At 40.6% G+C, this 20,056-nt stretch overlaps 1 protein-coding gene across 1 annotated transcript in view; it reads right to left on the bottom strand.

The window, feature by feature from the left end:
* The window catches only part of Lpp (LIM domain containing preferred translocation partner in lipoma), a 434,005-nt gene that overhangs the window by 157,058 nt on the left and 256,891 nt on the right, over positions 1 to 20,056 (bottom strand). The window contains exon 6 of the mRNA XM_055625216.1: positions 15,252 to 15,935. Within this exon, the coding sequence (XP_055481191.1) occupies positions 15,252 to 15,935 (684 nt within the window). The remainder of the gene's footprint in view (positions 1 to 15,251; positions 15,936 to 20,056) is intronic.

The raw sequence follows: 20,056 nt of genomic DNA, 5'->3' as shown, positions 1-20,056 counted from the left end.
ACCAACCAACAAAACAAACACAAACCACTAACCAACCAACCAAACAAACAAACAAAAGCAGAGTCTTTATGTATAAGCAACTTCCCAGCATAATCCCAACTCAGTACCTGATGTAGCTTTCCTATAGCCTAGAAAAGTGTACCCGCTCCCTCTCTCTACTCCCCCACCTATCTTCTCCCTGTGCCCCACCAGCACCAGCTTTGCCAGTGAAGTCAAATCAGAAATTAGCATTCACTCTTACACTTATAAGAGCCTATTGTGTCTTTTGAGAGATGTGAGAAAATGAATGTTCATCATTTCAAGTGAAGACTACATCATTTCTCCACACCCCAGGACACTGTCTCATTTCTCACTGAAACAAGTTACAAAACACAGAACTTCTAGATCTGGTAAATAGAATGCGGATTTGCTGGGGCAATTTCCAACCTTACCCCACCCCACATAGAGACAGAGTCCCTTTGATACTCATACAAAACTATCTGTATTTCCCTTGTGCTTGTACATACAACTCTACATGGTTCAGAACACCCTGTCTAAGCACGTCAAAATAATCTGGCAAAGACTGTTCACACATTATTTATGGGGAGAGTAGAAGCAAATGTCCTGGTGAGCTCTTGAGAACAAGCTGTCTTATGAGAGTTATGTTCTACAATTCCAGTGAAAGGGGATTAGAGACAAATTCAAACTCTCAGTGCTGACTTCACTGCAACCAGCCTTCCCCATAATGCCCGCACAATGGTCAAGCAGCAGCACTAAAACAACGGCACCTCCCTAACAACTCAGAACGCGAGAAAACGTGGCTTCTTCTGCAGGCTAAGAGATGGCAGATGTTTATTCTTTCTCCTTCCAGATGTCACTGGACTCTCTCAAAATCTCTCATCTAAGCACAGTTAACACTTGGGATCTATGAAGTTTTCAACAAGGGGCATCTGTGATTTCTGTCCCAGTGCTGTGTGGTCTAAAGTTGGATGGAAGGAGCCCTGAGCACTAACTGAGTCTGGCGGCAGACAGGAAGAAAATGCTGCTTCTCCTCTAGTCTGTTTCATCCTTCCAACCTAGGAGTTCTTAAGTAAATGATCCAAGAGTTAACATCTCCACATATTTCTTTTCCCGCCATCTTTGAGGGCTGGCTCCACATCATCTCCTTTTTATCTACCACACAACAAAAAAGCCTGACATATAGTAAGTGGCTGGGAATATCTGTTGAACAAATGAGAGAAATAAGGTAACTGAAACATATACTGTCTAGGCTCCCCGCTCCTAAGTGACAATATAAAATATGACCAAGAAAACTTCAGGATGACCTCTTGAGGTCATCAATGAGACAATGGGTCTAAATCTAAAACGAGCCTGAATCTACAGCTCTCAGTGCTTTCTGGTACTTGCTTTTTTATTATGGTTTATATGACCATACTTTATATGGGACGCTTCCATTCAGCCTTTGCATAGGCCCTCTGAAACTGTATCTTGGATCAGACCAGATTGATGTGGGTAGTGTTCTTTTGCACAAAGACTAATTGGACACTTCTATCACAGATTCAGTAAGCCATATTAGGAACCATGCAAAACATGGGATTGTGAAGTTCAAACCTGGTCAGGTGGTGGTGCCGCACACCTTTAATCAAGGCACTCGGGAGGCAAAGGCAGTCAGTCAGATCTCTGTGAGTTCAAGGCCAGCCGGGTTTACTGAGTGAGTTCCAGGACAGCTGGTGCTGATACACAAAGAAACCCTATCTCGAAAAACCAAAAGAAAAAATAAGGGTTAAAAGAATCCAAATTGATGCTCAATAACGAAGTGCAAAGAGCAAGGAGCAAAAGTGCTATAGTCTACAATATACAAGGATATATTCACCAAAGACAGACTGCAAGGCAGACTGACAAGCACCTACAGCAATTATGGACAGACGAATGTTTCAATTATATTTCTACCATTTCACTTGTACACCTTATAACAGCAGCTACTCGCTTTTGTCAAAAGGTGGCAGATTCTTTGTGCTAGCATTCTAGCCCTCACCCAATCTCATTTGGTTTTAATATATCTATACCATCTAGGTAAGCTGTTCAGGAAAAAAAAACAAATCACCATGGGAAGGAAAATCATTCAAAATCTAATGCCCCAAACAAGAACATCCTTTCCCTTTAACTAGATGGCCTGGTTTGGGATAGTCTTTCCCATATCTACTTTGAATAACTCAGTGTGCGATAGCCATCCCCCACAAGGGCTATGCTAACACTGTGACAGGGCTGCTTCTCTCACCACTAAACTCTGATGAGGCAGTTAGTCCACACGGCTGCTTTTGCTTAGCCTTTCTCATCAGGCCACAGGGAGAACAGCCATGGAAACCATGACACTGTCAACATAGGAACAGTTTCAGAACTGCTGCAATGAATTGTACTTATCAGTATAGTAGGCCGTGACCCCAGTGGCTTCTGCTCAGATTGCTGGGTATCCTTGAGTAATCAGACCCTCTATGCATTACTGTCATCCCCTGCCCTAAGTGGCCCAAAATTCAATAAGCTGGCAGTGAGCACATATCTCATTCATAAAAACAAAAATACCAACAGACTGGTGTGAGAAGGAATAGTTATGTAAAGCATAAATATTCAAATGTCCCTGTTGGTTCTGGTCAATGCAGAGCCACTGACTTGCCTGGGACTGCATGCAAATGAGATACACTGCTAGGCTGTCCTCCCTCTTAGCGATGCCTCAACAGATAAGGGCAAGTGGAAAGTAGGAAAAAGGACAACAAATGCTGAGACAAGCTCAAGACTAGAGGGAGAGAATGGAACAGGGTAACAGTGGGGCTAGCGAGCATCTTTCTCCCATGGTGTTAGTGCTGAAGCACGAGATCACGGGAGAAGTTTCTTCAGATTTTTGTCAAAGAAATTACTGAGAGCCCCTACAACAGATATGGGATTGGATTTTCTCAAACTGTGAAACCGGGGGTCATAAAAGAATGGAGGCATTCCCCTACAGCAATAAGGTGGTCAGCAAACTACGGGCTTTGCCTACCAGCCTGGACACGTAACTGTTCTCTCAAAATAAGAGATTTCAGGATAGTTTTGAAATGTCAACTACGCTTGGAGGCCTTAGGACAGTCGTTCTCCAGGGTCTTTAGTTTCTTGTGAATGGCCACAGCAGCTTCTTAGAAAAACAGGGCCAAAACTTATTTCTTCTCTGAGAGCCTAAATTGTCATGACATTATCACTGAAGAAACATTTGAGATAATTATTGTGGTCTAGAAGTTTCCTGAAATTATGTTTATTAATAACGATATGAAAATTATGCTTAAATTTCTAGGCATTCCTGATGACCATGTAATTAGTTAACAATCAAAACAGAAAAAAAAATGTGAGCCTGTATGCTTGAGAATATGTGTGCATGTCTGCATGCATGTGTGTTTAACTAGAAGGCGATGTTGTCTTCTTGTATTGCTTGCCTGTGAGGGTTTTCATTCCTTACGTAGAAGTAACTCCCGCTTATCCTTTCAGCTTTAGGCCCAGATGTCATGATGTCATTTCTTCAAAGACTCTCCCTAACTAGGAGAGTCTTCAATCCTTAATTCCTGACCCCACACAGATGGAGAGTATCACCAAAGCAAATTCAGTCAAGGAGTTTGACTTGGAAAAGGCAGAGGGCAGGGGGCAAAGGAGAGTCAAGATTTCTAGACAATTTATCATAATATTTCTATGAACTAGAACAGGGACCATGGATTCTGATTGTTTTACTGTTTCTCTACAATAGACAAATGAATATTAAGAAATGAATACAAGCTTAAAAAGAAAAGTCACTTTATCATTTTCAGAGTCTAATCCTGACACCAAGAAAGAGTTGGACATTTGTATTTTTCAAGAAATGATTTTGTGGTGTGTATGTTGTCACATAATGAAACTGAGCCTTTTCATTTTAATGTTCACTTTTGTTTATATTTATGAAAGCTTGGAAAAGAAAATTGGGCAAAGTGCTTGATCTCTGTCAGTTCTGTTATCTGCGGAAGGAAAATCATAATATCTACGGAGCATGTTAATGAGACAGCATGAGTCAATCCATATAAGCTCTTAGCACTGGATCTGACAAAAATAATCAATATTGGCAGCTATTAATCCACAGAGATTTAAAACATTCAACAAGACTGTCTATCATCTAAAATCCTAGACCCTATTTTTAGTGTAAGCCCAGCAAAGTATGGGAACAATTCATCAAGCTGACACACACTTTATAATAAAAGGCACCTCTGAACCCATCAATGCACTGGAGGGCACAACTTGCCTTCTACTTGGAAGTTCAAAGTCAAGTAGATGACACACGAAGTTACGATAACTCCTCCAGGAAGTGGCGATCACATAAGGTGACATCGGGGCTTGGTGGCCTTTCCCAGTTATCAGAAGACACTGTCACGGCATGGTGGAGCACAGATATCTGTATAAAGCACTTTCAGGAGGGGTGATTTTGAAACCTAGACTTGCTCATTCTTTTGTTAGAAACACACTTTTCACTGAGAACTTGCTATATTTAAGTCACTATTTGCTATGTTAAACAGGCCAAAACAAAAAGCAAAAACCAAAAACCTATTCTGATGACACATTCCTGAGGAAAAAAAAAAGCGAAGAATAAATGATTAAAATACATAGCGAGGGGGCTAGAGAGAAAGCTCAGTCAGGGAAGAGCTTCTCCCACATGCCTGAGGACATCAGTCTGATACCCAGCACTCATGCACAAACAGGGCATGTGAGTGCACTTGGAATCCCAGAACAAGAAACGAGGATCCCTGGGGGCTTGCTGTACATCGATTCTATAAAATATTCAAGCCATAGGTCCCAGTGAAAGACTGTCACAACAAAACAAAACAAAACAATGAGGATGTCTCCTGAAGAATACCACACCCAAGGACCTCTGGCCTGCACATGTACAAACACATACAAAACATGCACATACATTTGTACATCTACACAAAGAATATACACATACACATGTGACATTATACATACACACATATATAAACTTTACATATATATTCATATATACATATTAATAAACCGTGTTCAGTATTGATAAATACTACAGGGAAAAATAAAACAGTAAAAGCATATAGAGTCTCTGGAAGTATATTTTTGATGGAATGTTGAGAAAGCCTTCTACTAAGTACCATTTAAGTGATGTCCTCTACAAGGTAAAACAATGAAGTGTAGATATCTGGGGAAGCCATTCTAAGTTAAGCCAAGGCATGGGGTCAGGTGCATGGTGAAGGTAAAATGGCTGACACACACTGGAGTGAGGTCTTGAAAGCATAAGTAGACAAAGACACTAGCATCTCCTGGGATGCTAAGACAGCCTGGTTTCTATAGAATCACCATGCAGAAGAACAGGATGAAGACAGACAAGTACAGAAGTAACAAAGCAATAAGAGCCAACTATAATTCAGGTGACCTGTGATGGAGCATGGCCAGGCCATGGGCAATAGAGTAAATGGCAGTTACTGATTTTATATATAGTTTTGAGGAAACAGTAAAGAATTTACTATGAGAAAAGGAAGAGTAAAAAGCGACTCCAGTTTTCAGTCCTGAGCTCCTAGAAGAGCAAATCACAGTTCTGAAGAGATGAGAACTGTGTGTGGGAGGAGCAGGCTTGACTGGCAGCAAGAGTGGGAAGTACTATTTCCATACTGACCCTTGAGTCAATGCCAGCCCAGGAGTAAAAGATCTCAAGCCAAACATAGCTGAAGGAAGAAAACCTGCCATATATAGGGCTGGGAAATGTACTTTAGTAACTAAAACAGACTGCATCCAAGTGAAGATTAATCTGGTAGGCTACAAAGTAGAGTCTGAGGAGCAGACCAGACCAAGAATAGAACTGCAATTAAAAAACAGGACATTCATTTAAAATATACATTAAAAAGCCATGTAAACAACTCACGAATCCATGACAATCAATAAATACCACTTCACTTATGATTGCACTATTGATTTGCCAGGAGTGTCTGACTTGTGCCAGGTACTGATTATGTCAGAGTTTAAAGAAGGAAAGCACATACATGCTCCCTGCCCCGGAAGAACAATCACACAACAGGAGTCAGATCAATTAGGTAAGCTCAACACTGGGAAGATGAGACCACAAGTTTGAGGTCTACCCGAGCTGCATAGCATGACCGCAACAAAAAGTAGTTAATTAGCTTAAAAAGGAAAGATTTTTCAAAATCAAATGGGGTTTGAAAAAATGTGAAGAGGGGGAGAGCCTTGTTTATTTCCTGTGTGGACATACAACAGTCTTGTGAAACATGCTGCTCCACTGGAAGGCAGTCTCACAATGATGACAGCACTAGGTAATTCTACTGCTCAGTATGTATGCAAGAGAGCTAGAAAGATGTGCCCCAAAAACACAGACAGAAAGTAGAAAAAACCCCAAGGCCATCAACTCATTAAAGGATAAATATGATTTGGCAAACCTGTGAGATATTATTCAGTAATAAAAAAAGGAAAGGACTATTTATCTACATTAAAAATAGATGGTATTTGAAAATACCAGGCTAATGATACAGTTATATAAGACAATCTATAATTTCATGTCAAAAATTGGTCTATGCATTGATGGCAATGGATTAGTTTCTATCTACAGTTGCTAAGCTTGGGAGGAGACTGCTAAAGACACCAGGTTTTCTTACAGGGGCAAGGAGGTGACTGTAGTGATAATACAACTCTTCACACACACAGACACACACATCCTTTAAAGAAGCCTCAAAACATAAATGATCTCAGCAAAGGTAGTCTACATTACATATATCCAATGAGGCACATATTGTAGCAAAGAGTAAAAGTGATGCTAGAGAAGATTCCAGAGAATAAGCTAATCAAATGGAATCTGGGTGACTGGCCAAGTTTCATCGACACTCAGGTAGAAAAACTGAACAGGAGTAATTTATTAGGCTTGCGAGCAACAGGAAGGAACCATTACACAAGCAGTGGGTTAATTTTTCACTTAATTTTTATTAGGTTTACCCATGTTATTTTATGTGTGAGTGTGTTGTTTGCATGTATGCATGTGTACATAATTGATTCTCATGAATACAGAGGGCTTCAGGTCCCCTTGGAACTGGAGTTGTAGAGGAGAACCACCATTTTCGTGCTGGGAATCGAACCCTGGTTCTCCATTAGACAAACAAGTGCTCTTGACATCTGAGCCATCTCTCCAGTCCCAATTTTCAGTTTTATATTTACTTCTTTTTCTCTCTAAAATGCCCAATGGCATTCTAGCTCAAGACTCAAAAAAAAAAAAAAAATCGATATACAAGAAGAGGCAATGGAGCTTCAGACAATTTCAATTTCAATTACTTTAAAATTTGTATCACATTTATTTATTTATTGTGTGTGTGTGCATGGGTGTATAAGAGAACATACAAATCTCGTTGAGCACTGTAGGTCATGAAGATCTCGTTTTCCCCATTGTGGTATACATTGCGTAGATAAGGGAGGATGGTTGGACTTCAATGCTGTTTACAAAACAAAGCTATGGACAGTTTTAGTCCAAAGCCCTAGAAGCATGGCCTTTTTTTTCATGCTCAAGGCAGCTTTCCAGGAACTCCAAGCAACCTGTTATTCACTGTCTTTGCAGAGTCCACCTGCATCAGCTGTCTCCTAGGTAACTGCTAGCAAATGTGTGTCTTATGGAGGGCTTCATAGCAGGGTTATAAGTAGGGTTTCCTCAGATAAAAACTGTAAATGACATCTCCTATAGTCCAGATATTGAAGGCTCTCTAAGGCTGCTTACTATGGGCTTGGTACCTCCTTTGATGCTATTTGGAGGTGAGGTAACTTTTAGAAGCTACGGGACACACTTTCAAGCCATTAGAAGCATGCCTCTGAAGGGTATTGTCAAGCCAAAGTTTCTTCCTCTTCTCTTCCCCAGGTCCTGGCCATGAGGTGATCAAGCTTCGTGCTGGAAGCATTTATCTACAAAGATGCTCCACAGGCCAAAGTAACGTCAAAACATCCAGTCAAACATCAGAGTTTTCTCAGTAAGGTGAAGATCTTTGATAGTCTTACAGTGATGACATGCTGACTAAGATGTTATCTCAGGTAGTTCTACTCTACACATGTATGAACCATGGAGAGTAAGGAATGAAGAACACCAAGAATCTGAAACACCCTTCTCCCTTTCACTTCTCAACAATTCATAGACACACAACAGAGATAAAAATGTGGCTAAGATTTATAGAGAATAAAAGTAGGACCTATTATCTTGATTTTAGACTTAGGGTACAGCTTCACCTCCTTAAATCTTGACAGAATATTGGGATTCTAAACGGTAGATCTCAAAAATACAAGTCTAAATATAGGTGTCTGAACAGCAAGGGCCCAGGAATATCTTACGTTTGGACAACTGTACGATGAGCTAATTACATAAACAATATCTTCCAAAGATCCAGGCAACCTTCACAGTGGAAAGAATGCTGGGCAGAACTGGGAGTGACTGCGCATTTCTCCCCCTGTGTTCAGGGCTGGCAAGACACGAGAAAAGGTAATGCTGGACGAGCTGAAGTGCAGGGGCTCACTGTATGGGCACATGCTTAGTGCATTTTATACTGTATGCTTTTTAAAAGTTACATGCTATTCTACACACATCAATGTTGCTTTAAGTAAGCTCTAGCACAAAAACAAAAGGAAAAGAGCCATATTTTCTAAAGAACATTCCTCACATTCCAAGTAGGAAATGGAGCAAACCCCACATTACTGACTAAGAGTATTTATAAAAGTTGGATTTTCCATCTTTTAGAAAATCAAAGATCTAAAGTAACAAGTAAATCTTTATTTTTGGAACAATGACACGTTTTGGAATTATACTTGCTAAAAAACAGTTTAGTTAACTGAACAGAGAGGCTCCCACTTCTAAATCCTAGCCCTTGGGACACTGAAGCAAAGAACCTCTGTAAGTTCAAGGCCATCCTGGGCTACAGAGTGAGACCTGGTCTTACCCCATCTTCAACCTTCCCACCCCTCAAAGTTCTCTTCCACTGTCAGAGAAATCAAGAACAACTATAGATACGTTTCTAAAACTGGTCAGTATTAGAGTTTGCTTCTGTCCAGAAAAATAAAACTCCAAAGGTACAGGTCAGTACCTGAATCACACGGATAAAATCAGTAACTTGAAATAGGTATTTACTGTCAACACATAAAATCTGATGTTAAAATTATTCAGTTTTTCAAGGAGATTAGAGATGTGAATTTTTAGAAATTGTAACATAAAAAGTTCAACATAAAAATAATATTCACAAACAATTCTTTAGGTACTAACACAGGGCTGTGGATAATAACAGTTAATGTGTGGGAGGCGTGGGCCGAGTTGGAATTGCAAAGGACCTACCGTTCTTTTCAGAGCAGCACTTAGAACAGCCACTCTGAAGCTGTGGAGCTTCACATGGAGTTTAAACTTTTATTACAAATCATATTTTTATCGACTTTCCTACCACAAATATGCAAACAAAAACAATAGAACCAGAAAAATAAGTGACAGGCTTAAAATGACAGAAACAATTCTATAACCTCATTCATTGGTCCTGTGTCCATCCCCTAGAGTTAATGCTTTTTCATCACCCAATATTTATTCTTCCTTGTCCAAGTTGTATCACAATTAAGATCGCAAACTTTTGATGACACTAGTACAAGATAAATAAATATGAATGGCCAGCACATGTATAAAACATATGAGATGTCAAAAAAATGTAAATTTAAACCAAAATAAGGTAGGACTAAACCCCATAAAAATGGCTAAAATCATTCTTTTCCAATGGGAGAGGATGCTCCTAGTTCTTCAGGGGGTTAATGTGCCAGGGCAGGTTGGTGCCCATCGGGTACCCCTCTGAGGAGGAGGAGGAATAGAGGGAGGGGTATGTGAAGGGAAGACTAGGAGGAGAGGAGGGGGCTGGAATCAGGATGTAAAGTAAGTAAATAAATACATTTAAAAATGGCTAAATCATAATGACTGAAGACACCAAGTGCTGTGAAAGTCAGAAATCTTCTCCATCTCTACATCCCTGGCTAAGAGTATAAAACAGTATAGTTAGAAAAACTAACATTTTCTTTTTTTCTCCCCCCATGAGTACTTGAGACCATATTCAGGGACTGGAGCACACCAGGCAAGGTCTCTGCCACTGGGCTAAACTCGGATCCCAGCACAAACACACATAAGCATCCACGTGTGCGTGCAAACACACAGACACACACACACACACACACACACACACACACACCTTTAAGGGTGCTGGTGAGAAATACAAAGGAACTCAGCAGTAAGTAGCAATGGTGGTGTCCACACTTTCAGACCTAAGCATGTTTGTGGTCGTGTTCCCAGGCCACTTGTGGGGAATGGGCTGTTCCCCCTTCTGTGTGATGCCAGTTGAAGTGGGGAACCAGATATCAAGCTTACAAAGTCAACAGTGAGTGTCCTTGAGAAAACCTAGAAGGAAAAGCATTTCCAAGAGAGGCTCATACTGTTTTATGCAGGATACAAAACTGGTTCTGGGGTATTTGGGTGGGGGGGGTGGGGGGCACAGAGTCAAAGGGGACACTGCTCTGCACTGGGCTTCATTGGGCACTTTAGTGTCCTGCCTCAGCCTTCCAGTGAATAAGCTGGTTGGTTGTGAACCCTTAGTTTGATGATGTTATCTTCCTATTATTATTTGTTCTTTTTCTTACAAGCTTTACCTGCACGAGCATTGTGCTGTGCCTAGGGCACTCTATTAGGAACTCCAGCTAGTTTAGAAGGCTTTCCCCAGCCAGTTACTGTTGGACATTTTGAGCGCCTAATTTGATATGTTCATTTCTGTCCCCTTCTCTCTTTTTACTTTTGCTTGATAAATATATAATTACCTCACTCTTTCAAATCTAAAGTATGGCCATCATGTGTCATTCTTTGGACCATATGGGACAATGAGTAACGGAGAAGAGGAAGTCTGAGTATAGGGATTTAGTTGGTACTTCCCCGCTCCCCTACAATTGCTGACCTCACTCACGCTGCATCACAGCTGCTTAAGCTGGGTGCCCATTGCGTAACACAGGCCACTGACAGTCCATGTGAACAGCAGGGATATGGAGGAGCTCCTGCCATCCCAGTTATCCAAAGATGCCAAGACCCAGGGCATTGCTATCCAGAGAACAGAGATGATCTTTAAAATATTATATCGCTACCGCTGAACTCAAGTTATTGTTTCCATTTTCACCATGCTGCAGTATCTGTTACTAGCAGCAGAGTCCAGGCATGTGTCTAGTCCCACCCTTCTGCCTGTCCTGAAGGCTTTCTTACTGTTCCTCTGCTCCTTGGAAGGAGAGAGATTTAATACAAGCATTTCCATAAATGCTTCCATAAGCATGGCTCTCTTTAACATACCAGTAATTTCTTGCAGTTAACTCAGTACGTGCTACTGTAAGAAGCTAAAGAGATTTACACATTTTGACACTACTGGGATGTATGGAATGTCACTATGCCATTCTCAAATGTTTTCTTAATCTTTATAGAAATTACAGGCTTGGGAATTCCTTTGACACTTTTTCTTTACTGAGCTACTATGTCTCTCCCAAGCCCCAAATTTAAATGAATAAATAAATAAACAAGTCTGTTGCATTCTGATAGAGACACCTTTTGTGTTAGATGTGCTGAGGGATGGTTTGATATTCTTTAAGTCAGCACCGTACCGGAGGGCATTTCAAGGGCACTTTAGTAAGAGTGATTTTAAATTAATGTATTACACTAGTGGGATGAATTCTACAACTTCTCTTGGGGGCATAACAGCAGTGTCTTCATACACTCTGGCAAATATCTGTTCTATACAAGTGCTGAGGCTGAAATATGTTCTGTTACATGACAGGGTGCTAAAGTCACTTTATCACTATATGCTTGAGAATCACGATGTCCTCAAGATGGTACCTGGTATCTAGTAAGCTGTGCCACCTTACCTGACTACTGCAAGAAATGCATAACCTCCTTCAGAAGAGAGTCAACACACAGAAACACAGAGATATAGTAGGCTGTATAAATCAGCATGGAGGAAGAGACCCCAGTGTAACTTTAAGAGGACTTCTGGCAAGAAGGTTACATTCTCTCTTTACAAAGGCTCGCTTATAAGTGTTCATCAAGGAACTCAGTGGATACAGGGCCCACACTGTGGTCTCTGTAATATGCAAACTCACTGCCCAGAACATTGTGGGAACCAAATATAATCCTGACCCTTTTGGCCTCCAAGTCTGACTGTATTTTTTTCTCCCTTTCCATCCCTTATCTTTCTTCTTCCATTCTCTCTTTCTTTTTTACGTTCTACAATGTAAGGAAATTAAAACCACTGATTTCAAGTATAGGGGAGGAAAAAAAACCCCAGTAGGTTAAAGATCAAATGTTCTGAAATCTTCAATGTACTGAAATATCAGTGTTTAAAAGATGCAAAAGCAACATTTCCATTAGTACCTAAATAAATAAAAACAAACTAAAGCCAACAGAGACACTGAATTACTTGGCAATTTTTGAGCTTATAGAAATTTCCAACTCTTTACAATCACTAAATAATTAGAGAAGATGACATTCTCCTTTACCATGATTGGAAGTGTGACGAAGAAGTCAAGAGTTTTTCTTCAAATAGACTAAAGGCTGTCAAGGATGAACTAAAATTAAAAAAAAAATAAGTAGGAGCACATTTCTGATGGTAGAAACCACATCCAAACAAATTCAATCATATGAATGAAGTCTTCTCCACACAGGTGTGTTGGATTTGGCAGTGTTATGCTCAGAGAGCATCTGAGATGGGGGTCCACTCTCCATCAGCAGATTCCCATACTACAGTTAGAAGATGCCATGGTGCCTCATCAGTCTCTTTCCCTTTCCCCAGCACAGACAGATGGCTAAATATCAACCTCAGACCACTCTCTCCAAAAATCACAGTGAAAAGCACATGGCTAGATTTTCACTTTTAATCTGCAAATTGAATATGATGTGAAAATATGTGACACTGTTGTTAAAAAACAAATATTTCACTTTGTAAAAAATTGATATGCAATCCACTGACACCTAAGATCAGCAATAATGTAATTAGTTATTTTGGGTAATTATGGTCTTCAAATAAGAGGCGAAAAAAAGTTTGACAACTTCTAGTGGGTAGTTAATAAAAGCCTCCGATAGCCTAAATAGGTGTGAAGTTACGCTAAACTCTAGCAAGGTAAAAGGCCGATCCTTCCCTATTACCAGTTTCAAATGCTCGAGTAGGATTTATGATGTCCAGGGGTCAAAACATGTCTTGCTTGTAGGAATATTTACTTTTGTCTTATCTGATTCCCCACTGGCAGAACAGCACCCTCAGACTATTCTGATGTTATCTCTTTCTCTTTCTCTAACATCATTTAGCTGTCTAGTAGGCTGCCATATATAAGGTGCGGAGTTATATGTTGAAAGACACCAGAAATCAACCTCACATATCATGGTCAGGCAGGTGAGCATGCATTAAAATACATATGCACACTATAGAGACACATATATTAAGCCTCAAATAAAAAGCTAGGTTTTGTGTTTGTTTTTAAATATGACTTAGACTACACAGCAAAGTTGCATGGCCACAGCCTTTTTAACCATCACAGCACAATCCTCATGTATCGAGGAAGGGTCACCATGCTTGGTCTCTCTTGCTAAACCTGGAACTTGCAATTATGCTAGTCAATCTGGCCTGCCTCTCTTGGTCTCTGCTTCCCTGGTGTTAGGACTGCAGGTAGGCCACCAAGAACACCTAGCTTTTAAGTGGGGCTTGAAGGGCTAAAATGTGGGCTCACACTTTACCCACAGAGCCATCTCCCCAGCCCTTGAAGAGCTTCCCTTTTTATTAGAGGGATTTAGACATATTCTAAAAGCCACGTAACATTTCATTGTGGAAACCTTCCACTGGAAAATGATCAAGGTTAGCCTACTTTGATATAAGTGTCATAGGTAAGGCTTTGGATTCCTCCAGCATATCACAGGTACCACTTGGAAAGTACCTGATACCTCTAAGGAATCTGATAGTTGTTTGGGGCACAATGACACAAGAACAATTTTCATTTAAGAGCTAGTGCTAGTACATATAAGTTAGGACATTTTGTTTTGTTTTGTTTTGTTTTTTTTGGTTATTTTGGTTGTTCTAATGTTGAGTATGAGAGTGACCTCTTATGAAACTGACAATCTGATCAAAATTTGGAAATGACTGAAGAAATGCAGTCTAATCTTCTACTCAATCCATCACTTCAAACTACCGTTCAGTTTCAGGCTAAAAACAAAGACCCTAGAATCCTAGTATCTTCACAACTCCTACAGAATGGAAAGGAGGGATTGGTTCCAACCCAGGAACTGAAAGCTGGTTCAGTTTCTTCATTTCACCTTTTTAATAGTAATTCTCACTAGTTCTTCTTTTCATGCTGTGTTGTCCCAGAACTAGGGAAAATGCCAGGTTATGATGAGTAGGGAGTATAGTATTTTAACTTAAAAGTAGTCGGAAGTAATAACTGGGTACACTGAATTAAAAGGAATCCATATACAGTGAGAACCTCCACTCGCAAAGGATTTTCAAACATTCTTAATAGAGTTCAAGACAGAAGGGTGAGATTCTTTCCAAAGAATATGCACTTTGCAAAACAAGGGCAAATAAACAAACCCTAAGATACAAGCTTCTTCCCAAAAAAGGCACTTATCTGTCTTAGATGCACTTGACCACATCTGTATCTGGAGGACTCGGCTACTTAACACTAGCAGCTACTATGGTACCAACAGGCTTTGCCTATCAGTAGCTCATTGACTACCCTTGACATCTTTCACCTACAGATCTGGGAATATCCTGTACCTGATAAAACATGAGATACTGCAGATGTGTCCAGGTTCTATGCAGGTGAAAGATACATGAAGACATTTCTGCACTGTATAGAAAGGGATACTGTGATGGACAGAATGGAACAGCTGGAAGACAAATTATTTTCTGTTTCCTCTCCTACATCAGATTTTCATGCTCTACTGTGTCCATTCAGTTTTGCGAAAGATAATCCCTCATCACTGAGCAGCTGGTTGCACTGGATCATAAACAGTAGCTATATGGATACTGTGCAAACGGGACCCGTGCTCACCTTTTCTGCTCCATTAGCTTTGTCTGTCAACTGCTAATGGAAGAACAGTGCGTATAGGTCTATCTTTAGGGCTGCTCTCTAGGGACAGCAGATAGTTCCATTTTTTTTTCCTGTTGCTGTGTTAGGATATTCCTTACCTTTGGCTGAGGTGCTGGGGTGGCAGAGGCTGTGACAGGGTCTGTGATATAGGTCTTCTTGGGACCACTGCTTGGATACACGCCAGGAGGATTCTGGCTCCCGGCTCCAGGAGGAACATACCCAGGTTCCCGCTTCCAGGTGTTAGGGTGAACCTGTTGCCCGTAAGCAGGATCAGAATCATTTCTGCCCCTGTAGCCAGGCCCTGCTGCATAATAGGGTTCATAATAGGGTCCTTGGTTGGAGGTGTACCCATATGCAGGCTCAGGCTGATGTCCTGGGGGTGGGATATATGCATAGTCAGTGCCGGCACGAGTCGAAGGAGGAGGACACTGTCCTGACACAGGAGCCGGTTGGGTGTTATAGCCATGTGGCCCCGAACCATACATTTGCCCGATGGATGGAGCAGCCATGTAATGTGAGCTGGGCTGGGCTGACTTCACTTGCACGTTGAAGGTGGGCCTTGAAGGTGTCGAGGCTGTTGTGTAGGAGGCTGGAACTGGCTGAGGCTGGGGTTTGAGTGTTCCGATGGGAGCCACTGGGATGGGCGCAGCATGGGGAGCAGGGTGTGGCTTCATTGCAGACTTTTTGGTTGCTGTCAGGGGTGGCTGGTTCGGAATGACCATTCTCTTGTGTCCTGTGACAGGGGTAGAGACTGGAAGAGTAGCCATCGGGTTACCAGGGCCCTAAAACAAACAGGAAAATGACAAAAATGATCAGCAATAAAAGAAAAAAATTAAAAATACATAAATGAGTAAAAAGGGATTATGGCTAATTGTTGCTTGTGTGTTGAGGTATAAAATACAAATAATGCATGGTCCTTCCCTTAAGGAGCTCACTAACTCAAAAGTCAGTTTTTCTGTACAGTACCAGTGAAGAACTAAAAGAAAGAAATGAGGGAAAAAATTCATTTACAACAGCATCAAAAAGAATATGACACCAGGAATACACCAAGGCATGAACTATGTTGCCACTGAAAATGAAAACAGCGATGAAAAGAATTACATGAATACAAAGACTCTACCCATCAATGTCTCAAAGCAGATAATGAGACTCATAAACAAACTTTGGGCAGAGTTCAGGAAACCTTAGGAAAGAAGGAGGAGATAGTAAGACCTGGAGAGGATAGGAGCTCCACAAGGAGACCAACAAAACCAAAATATCTGGGTACAAGCAACTTTTCTGAGGTTGATAATCCAACCAAGGACCATGCACTGAGATAACCTAGAACCTCTGCTCAGATGTAGCCCATGGCAGCTCAGTCTCCAAGTGGGTTCCCTAGTAAAAGACATGAACTCAGTGGCTGGCTCTTTGACCGCCTCTCCTGGATATGGGAGCAGCTTTGCCAGACCACAGAGGACAAAGCAGCCAGTTTGGATGAGACCAAATAAGCTAGGGTTAAGATGAAAGGGGAGGAGGACCTCCCCCATCAAGTGGTCTTGGAGAGGGGCATAGGAGGAGATGAGGGAAGGAGGTTGGGAATGGGAGGGGAGAGGAGAAGAGGCTAAAGCTGGGATACAAAGTGAATAAACTGTAATTAATATAAAGAAATAAAAATTAAAAAAAAGAAATAAAAAAACTAGCTTGTGTTCATGGACTAGAAGAGCCTGTAATAGCTCAAACAGCCTTTATATCTAGAGAAATACCTATCAAAGAAATATAACAGTAATTAATTTCAAACTCAGACGGAAACAGAAAAGACCACAGTCAAATCAGTCCTGAAAAGGAAGAACATAACTAGACTACATTGATGACTTCAGAATATGTTGCAAATTCTGATGCAATGTAGCAACAATATAAAGACAGACATGAGATAGAAGAAACAGAAAAGTGGTATAGAAATATACAAACACACATAAAGTTCACTCATTTTCTACATGAGTGCCAAGAACAAACACTGGAGTAGGGTACAGTTTCTTTCATGAATTGTGTTGAAATACTGGATTTCAACAAGCAAGAAAGCAAATCAGAGACTGGTCAGACACTGTGAACTAAAAATGTCCCCAAAGATGTACATGCTCTAGGAAAGAAAACAGATTTATAGTTTATGAGAACAGTCCTGGCAATGATTTAATATATATGGAACCAGAAGTACAGACAACAAAAACAAAATGAACCAGAGAAGTAACATCATATTGGAAAGTTCTATACAGCAAAAACAACAGAGTGAAAGAGAAGGCATGAATGTGAGCAGATGGTCACATAACCAGCAATGGGTTGGCAATGGTCAAAGTATCTAAGAAAGCCTTACAATGCAGAAGTAAACAGAGACAGAGAAGGGCTAAAGAGATGACTCTGTGGGGAAAAGCACTTGTTGCTCTTTCAGAGGACTTGGGTTCAGTTCCTAGTATCATCATGCCTGTTATCATGCACTCATAACTCCAGTTCCCAGGGATCTGACACCCCCTCCTGGCATCCATAGACATCAGGAACCCACAAGGTGTACATGTAGACACGTAGACATGCAGACTAATGCTCATAAAATCAACACAAAAAGGAACCTTTAAAATGTAAGATTAGGGTTTGAAAATAAAAATACTCATGCTTTTCTAAGAAGTATACAAAAGACAAACATTTAAAAATCGCTCAAAATTACTAAAAATCAAGAAATGCAAACAAATCCAGGAGTCACCTCTTAGTGAGGATCACTGATATTAGACAAAGCAAACTGGAAGTCTAGTTCTGGCAAGAACAGTAGGGTCCCTGCACACTGTTGTTAGGAAGTCAAAGTGGCAGCTGATGGGGAACACAATAGGAAACTTCTTAAAGACAATGGAATAAATGTATGCCCTAGCAATTTCCCTTATTGGTCTACATCCGGCAATTATTGAAGTGTGGACCTCAAAGAGATATTAACATTTCCTTGTTCATCCCAGCACTATTTACAAGAAAAAAAAAACCAAGTTAGATGTCCATCAGATGGATAAAGAAAATATGTATACAACGCAATATTATTCCTCAAAAAGAAGGAGACTCTATATCATAAAGCCACATGGATTAATCTTGGAGACATTAGAGTATGAAAAATAAGCCAGTTACAGTAAGACAAAAATGGCATGATTTTACCACATGAAATGTTGAAAATAGTTAAGAGTCAGAAAACCAAGAATTGGGATGACAGAGGCAAAGAGTTGATAGGTTACTTTTGCTGTGATGAAGCACCATGACCAAAGTAAGTAGGGGAAGAAAGGGATTATTTGTCTTCCACTTCCATATCACTGTTCATCACTGCAGGAAGTCAGGACAGGATCTCACACAAGGCAGGACATTAGAGGCAGGAGCTGATGCAGAGGACATGATGGGGTGCTGCTTACTGGCTTGTGCCACACATCTTGCTCAGGCTGCTTTCTTCCAGAACACAAGACTACCATCTCAGGGATGGCACCCCCAACAATGGGCTGTCCCCTCCACCATCAATCATTAAATTAAGAAAATGTCCTACAGGTCTGCCTACAGCACAATCTTATGGAGACATTTTCCTCAGTCGAGATTCCCTCCTCTCATATGATTCTAGCTTGTATCAAGCTAAAAGAAAACTAGTCAGCACCTCCTGGGAATATTAAATGGGGAGTTCCCAATCAATTGATTTGTTCTCAGGCAATCAGGATAAGGTGTTAAGGCTCACTGTTTAACATTTCATGTACTGTCATCAATAAAATATTATACAGCGAAAGTTTCTATTCTAGAAAGGAGAACATGAGAGCATCCTGACACAATCAAAAAGAAAGGTAGGGTTCTGATAGTAATAGATGGCATGGAAGAGATGAACCCCATGTCTCTATGTCACATATGCACAGTGATTCTCACTTATAGCCCAGGGTGAACGGTTCTACCTCATTCCCATGTTAGCATAAGAGAGCTTAATTAATACACACTGAAGATGCTCGGGAAACGAATAGCAGAAAACTAGCACATAAAAAAGGTTCAGCTCCCAGAAAAATCACACATACATGTATGTGTAGATGAGTATGATATTTAAATGTGCTCGGTTTTCAAAATGAAAATGTTAAATTATGACAAAAATTCAAGAATTCATACAAAATCAAAAATAAAATGAAATGTCAAAAATATATTCTTGGAAGCACCAAATAATCCAATAAACAGAAAATATTCAGCAACATGACTCTTCAATTAACTGAATATGTGGACCAGATAAGCATTGGCACAGTCTTCTTTGACTATGAAGAACATAAATTCATGCACTTTAAAATAATGATTCCTGCTCTTTTTCCTTTCACATCCAATCAGATAAAATATGTAAAACTTTGGAGGAAAACTGTATACACCAAAATATACTAGTTTTAACAACACTTATGATAAAAATATCCAAACACGTGCAAGCATCCACGCAACAGAACACAGCAGAGATAAGGGAACGCAGGGAGAGCTCTCGGGAATGATTTTCTTTTCTGCTACTTAGCAAAGTAATGGTTCCATAATGCTCCTTTTCGGGCTGTGCTCCATCCCCACTGCTCTCCTCAATCCCTGTTCTTTTCCACTTTGATGTCAAGCAGGTTCTATTACCCTCTTAACTCCTTTCCTTAAACCCTCTCATTCCTCTCTTCCTGTCACCTTTCTAGCTACATGACTTGTACTCACATTCACACCTACACAGATGCAAGGAGAGGTTCTCCATATGAGAGATCTTGTGGTATTTCTGATATGCATGGAATGGCTCTGGAGAGGGGGGCCCTGAAACTGTCACTCAGGAACTTTGGCTGGCATGTTCTCTCTCTCCTTTCTTTTCCCTCCCCCCCGTGTGTGTGTGTGTGTGTGTGTGTGTGTGTGTGTGTGTGTGTGTGTGTGT

This window comes from Psammomys obesus, unplaced genomic scaffold, assembly GCF_907164565.1.
Source record: "Psammomys obesus unplaced genomic scaffold, mPsaObe1.curated_primary_1811, whole genome shotgun sequence".
Taxonomy (NCBI): Eukaryota; Metazoa; Chordata; class Mammalia; order Rodentia; family Muridae; genus Psammomys; species Psammomys obesus.
The sequence above is the reverse complement of the archived record's forward strand: the minus strand, read 5'-3'. Positions and strand labels throughout refer to the sequence as shown.